Here is a 6,000-nt window from a genome sequence, read left to right as displayed (position 1 = left end):
TTTCCGGCTTTGAAGAAAAATCTCGGCGGAAGGCGCTTTGGAAGCAATACTGAAGTGAAACAAGCTGTTCAACGCTTCTTCCATATGCAAAGCCCTGATTTTGCCCTGGAGAACTTTTTGAAGCTTATCAAGCGATATGACAAATGTCTCAATGTACTTGGTAGCTATGTGGAAAAATAAAGGTATGTCATATCTTTAATGTCTCATTCTATTTTTTGACTTTCATACACAACTCTGACCACAGTCGACAGGGGAAACTTATTTTTCAACTTACCCTCGTACATATATTTATATCAAATAAACACATTTAACCTTAAAATAAGAACAGTAAAATGACTTACATCATGCTAGTAATTTAATTTGTAACACACGGCATTATTTATCAAATGTAATGCAAATTACAAGAAGAATGTGATTTTACTTTAACGTTCGAGCCCGGCGAGCGCTTCACTTGTCATATGCCCAAAATACGACGCAGAGCGACTCTCTTCTTGTATTGAGAATGCGAAGACGCTGCTGTTGGTTCGTGTACTTGAAAAAAAAAAAAAAAAAAAAAAAAAAAAAAAAAAAAAAAAATTGAAATATCCAATTTGTTTTGCATCAGGAGGAGGGGCATGCTTTGATCCAGGTACTTCAAAAAAAGTGTTCGATTCGTTCGAAAAAATTGTATCCACGGGTAAAAACTCATCAATAATATCGTCATCGGAGGTACTTGCAGTTACTTCATCACTGCTATCACTAATAACTCGTAATCTCTCAGAGCGAATGATGATGTCACTTCCACCATCACTTTCAAGGTCATTACTCTTCATTATCACTTTCAAATGAATCAGAACTTGACATGGGTTATTTCGTAACTATCAGTATAACACTTGGTAAAAAAATGAAAACAATTTCCAATTCCTATAAAACAATTGCTCTCAATAATTGCGTAAAGTATACTAACTAACATCAGCATCTTTGCATTTTCAATACAAAACAAGAGGGCATATGACAAGTGAAGCGCAGTAGCGCTTCGCCAGACACAAACGGTTAAATATAGAACTAAGGAAAATTTCAAGCTTAAATTTACTGAAATAAAAAGAAATTTTATGTTTTGAATTGAAAATATGAATACACGAGAAGCCATAATATATTTGCTTTATTATTAATATGAAAAAGCACTATTTCAAAAAATGCTTATATGTTTGTCCAATAAACCTTTTTGCAACTAATGAAATATAAGGAGCATTAAAGGAAATTTTAAAATGAAAGACTATTTTCAGTGACAGATTCTAGCCTTGATAGTTAAATCCAAGTAGAATGATTATCATGCAAGAGCTTCCTTTTTTATACATTACTAACCCACAAGCCGATGTATACTATACAATAGGGAAAACACGTGAACAATCCCGCCAAAAGAACCACGAAACTAACAAAACTTGGCATACTGCTAATCAAAACTGAATATTTACACCAGGCAGAGTAAAAGTAAAACAAATCGGACTGACAAATCCTGCTTTGCCCGAATTTTCTCAGGATAATAATGACTGCAATATATACAAACCGAGATAACTTGGAATAATCAGGCAAGCGGTTAAAACACACTATTTTAAATGCTCATCAATAGCTTCATTGATGGTAGGAATCTTTTGTTCTATTTAAAATTAGATAAACTTTAGAACAGAACTCAGAAACAAACTTTTTTAAATAAAAAATTCATTATTACTGACTTATTTCATATTTAACATGTTTTTACGCTACTATGCATTACTGTTTTATCTGCTACATCAAAAATATGCTGTATTTACATGCACTATATTTATGTTTCAAGAACTAAGCAGTTTCATAAAACTTGAATGCACCATTCCTATTAAAAAAAAAAAAAAAAAAAAAAAAAAAAAAAAAAAAAAAGTAAAAATACTTAACCCTGTCAATGGAACAAATAAATTCATAAACAGCATTGGGGAGGAAACAAGGGAATGCTGCCAGAAATTTGATGTGATAACAATTTTGATACCACCTGAAGCACAAAACTTGATACCTTTTACAATGCTTTTGGGAAAGACAACAGGAATATTTCATATATTTAAACCTGAATATACAGACGATGAAATGTTTTTAATATTCAGACCAAATATTTTCTAGTGAATTAACTTGACACTTGCTACGCACTCAGCCCTTACTGCTTTAGTATGAAAATTAAATACTTTACTACGCATACATACACAATAAATGTGGGAGTTCAGTGCAAAGAATACAAAAAAACCAAACACAAATACATATAATTTTTTTATTGTAAAAGTTGGATACACATCTGCTTTTATCTTCAACACTTTTATGGCTGAAAGAAAATAAAAAAAAAATTGTTTTAATGGTAAGCCATTACAAAAATCACTTTTGAAAAAGTAAAAAGATGAATGTAACTGAAGAGGAAACAGAAAGCAGCAGCTAGAAAAGCTTGAAGAATAAGCAGAAGTAAAGTTCCATGTGCTCTTTAATGTTTCTGTGAAGAAATAATACAAAATGAATAAAATTTATAGTATAAGAATTGTTTCAGGTTAGTCCACAGCAAGCTCCTACTGTAACAGTTAGTAACAAGCCAACTTTGTATAAAATATTTTAAAAACTAGTAATCTGTTACTCTATTTTATCAATGCCTTGGCATAAGAAGCAGTTTTTCAAAAGTTAGGTAAAGAAGTATTAGTGCAAAATGAGGAAAAAAAAAAAGATAAATAAGTAGTAAAGTATATATATGTATATATATAAAAACTTCTACAAAGGTATTAAAAAATGAAAAAAAAATATTCCAGATGCAGTAATCAAATTTTACCTCCAAACGATAAGTAAAATAAATTTATACTAAAAGGGCATTCAACGAAAAAAACAAGCCAATGGTTCTACAACAGCAATGATTTCTCAAAATATTCAATATTGTGTTTTACACTAAGTGTTCCATGAAAAAATTATGAAACTGATGTTGGATGATTACGAAACACTGTTTGATGTTATGCAAATAATTAACATAATTTAAAACAATTCTTTAAGCAAAATTTTTTTGCTTTGTCACATGTTATAAAACAGCCAATCACCATGGATCACTTTTGGAGTTACCAAATACAAGAAAACTACTCTCTATTACAAATGATGGAGGATTAGATGGTGATTGCTGATTAGTTGTTAAAAACAAGCAGCTTACAATTTTTTTGTGAAATGAAGGAAAAAATAGTGCTTCTTCCTTTGACAGGTAAAGTAGATAGAAACACATGCAGAATGCATTTTTGTCCGTGCTTCGGTTCTCAGCTCAAAAATAAAGATTTTAATGTCACTATTTTAAAAGTGTTAGTTTTCTTTGGTTTTTGTTTTATTTTTTAAACTGGTAAATAAATATAAATTGTTCACTAATAAGTAATATTTTTATCATTAAAAGTAATATTGTTTATATAATTAATTGATTTGACAACTGATTCCGGAATGAAACAAAAATTAAAAATACTAATGTTAAATGAATTTTGGATAAGCTTGCCAGAAGAATATCCGAATTTATCAAAATGAGCAACCTGTACTTACGAGACAGGTTTTCCATATTGCGCCGCAACAAAATCTAAATACAGAAACTGACTCGCTGTTGCATCCGATATAAGAGTTCATATTTCTAGCATTCTGCCTGATATTATGAATTTGTAATTCAAAGAATCATTTACATTAATTTCAGTGAAAACTAAAAACGTCTTTTAAACATTTTAACTATAATATGCATTATCATAACCGACTTGTCACACACAGCACTTTCAGCAATATGTAACTAGTTATCTCTCATATCCAATGCATGTGTAGGAATATCTTTTTCTCCCTGTATTGTAATTACTGGTTAGACACTAAAATGCATGCTTTGTTTTTTTGCATTGAATGTCCTTATACATTTCTAATGATATAAATATTTTTTAAAAATTAAAAATGATTGAGGTCTCATGCTTGTAAACGAATTTGCACAGCACATGCAGAATTCAGACCTCTTCCCTGGCCAAAAAAAAAAAAAAAAAAAAAAAAGGGGAAGCACTCTATAAATTCTGAAAGACTATAAATACATACCTTTTTACCACTAGCAGCACCAACTTTAGCTTTCTTCGTGCCTCTTACTTTCTTCATTCTGTTCTTCCGTTCTTTCCTCTGTTTCCTGCCTGTTTTTGCTCTTTCACCAAAGCCATTCTGAAATAAATTAAGACAAATATATGATAAAGATGCCAGTATTTACATGCACTAGAACTATATATACAGATAAACCTTCTGTTAATGGACTTTCATTTGACCAAGATTTTGTTATTACTGCACCACTAAATGGGGTGCAGTGGTCATATTTAATTTAAAAGTTCAGAGATCAGGGTTTTCATCATTGAACTAATGTGCAATAGGCATTTCATTTTAAATCAGAACTATGTGTACACTAATAAGACAAAGGAATGAGAAACAAAACTTTAAATTCTTGACATCTACTGCAATCTAGTGATACCAAAGTGAATTCTTTAACATAAAAGACCATGGAGGTATGTAAATTTGATGAGAAAATCTACTGCTTTGGGCTTCTCAGCAAACTCATCTAAGGGGGGGGTTCAAAAGTAAGATTTTATAAGTGAATGAGCTGAGCAAGTCTATAAATGTTTATGAATGCTTCTATAATCATTTTATAAGAACTTGTGGAACATGCAAAACACAATGCAGGAGATAAAGTTTTTTTATTTTGCTAGATTTCACATAGCACTATGCTTCCTTAATATTTTAACCTTTTACACACAAGAAAAACTAACAATTTTAACTCCTTGTTAAAATGACACACTTTTGATCTTCTACATAATAATTAACAAGTTTTCTAAATTGACAGTTACTTGGAAATATGATGACTACTTATATACATTTCCAAAATAAAATGCAAATGTCAAAGTTGAACATGCTGCCCTATTTCTAAAACATGCACAAAAGTATGCAATTTGACATTACTATATTACAGTCAAAAGTCGTTAATCCGGACTCCTCGGGACTTCGGCGATTACGGATTATAGATCATCAGTTTAAATCTGGTAAGATGGCATGCAGAAATTACAAAATTAAAAATATGAAACCGTAATTTATGAAATAAAGAACAATTATGATCTAAAGGGTATCAAAATTTACAAAAAGAAAAAGCTTAATATTTATTTGTTTACTTTATTAAACATTTCCTTCAATGTAAGTTGCTTCATTTCATGTGATAATACTTTCTCTTTAATTCTATTAAACAGACATAATTTCTTGTTTAGTTACAAAGTTCCGCTGTTCCAGTCCTATAATTGCTGTGTTGAGAATACCGACTAATTTGTCAATCGAAATGTTTTTGTTTTCAATAACCTCTGGGTCACTTTCTTCACTATCGGAAGCGAATTATAATGACAAGGAACTTGATTTAAATCATATCAAAGACCGATAGTGCTGACAGATTAACTTCCAATCCGCCCCGTGAAATTGATAAACAGATTTCGGATTTCAAAACATACTTTCGCTTTGTAGATACAAATTATTTTTAAATATATATCGAAAATTCTATTTGACATAATCTTTCTAATCTATCATAATCTAATAATGACGTTTCTGCCCTCCCTCTGCGGCAGAGCAGCGTGAAATTGATAAACAGATTTCGGATTTCAAACATACTTTCGCTTTGTAGTAAATATATATCGGAAATTCTATTTGACATAATCGAAAGTTCAAGCTTACTTTTATAAAATTGCTCTAACAGTCTGCAAAAAATAATAAGCCGGATCCAATTCGAAGATTAAGGAACAACGCAATCTGAAACATTAACTGAATTAGATAACTTTAGCTTAGCGTATAACTCCGTTACACATTAAAAACGCATGCGCACAAACATATTCGCAGCCGTAAGGGTCTTACGCGCTCTCGTTAACGCCTGTGCGCATGCGTGAAAGCGACGCATGCGCAGAAAGTTTGTAGCTTTGAGGTCCGGATTATAGATCATTCCGGATTACG

At 31.1% G+C, this 6,000-nt stretch overlaps 1 protein-coding gene across 3 annotated transcripts in view; it reads right to left on the bottom strand.

The window, feature by feature from the left end:
• Positions 1–2,258: 2,258 nt before the first annotated feature.
• The window catches only part of RpS24 (ribosomal protein S24), a 46,528-nt gene continuing 42,786 nt past the window's right edge, over positions 2,259–6,000 (bottom strand). For 2 of the 3 annotated variants that reach the window (XM_085811668.1, XM_085811670.1), the window contains 2 exons: positions 4,072–4,188; positions 2,259–2,485 (listed from right to left, as the gene is read on the bottom strand). In XM_085811668.1, coding sequence (XP_085667794.1) covers positions 2,477–2,485; positions 4,072–4,188 — 126 coding nt within the window. In that variant the 3' untranslated portion in view covers positions 2,259–2,476. The remainder of the gene's footprint in view (positions 2,486–4,071; positions 4,189–6,000) is intronic. The other variant, XM_085811669.1, reaches the window with a different exon arrangement.

The sequence above is a fragment of the Stegodyphus dumicola genome, chromosome 2 (assembly GCF_044657685.1).
Source record: "Stegodyphus dumicola isolate Sdum_Otavi_A_Nest chromosome 2, ASM4465768v1".
In the NCBI taxonomy this organism is placed as follows: domain Eukaryota; kingdom Metazoa; phylum Arthropoda; class Arachnida; order Araneae; family Eresidae; genus Stegodyphus; species Stegodyphus dumicola.
Note: the sequence above shows the minus strand (reverse complement) of the source record. Positions and strands in the feature narration are given on the sequence as shown.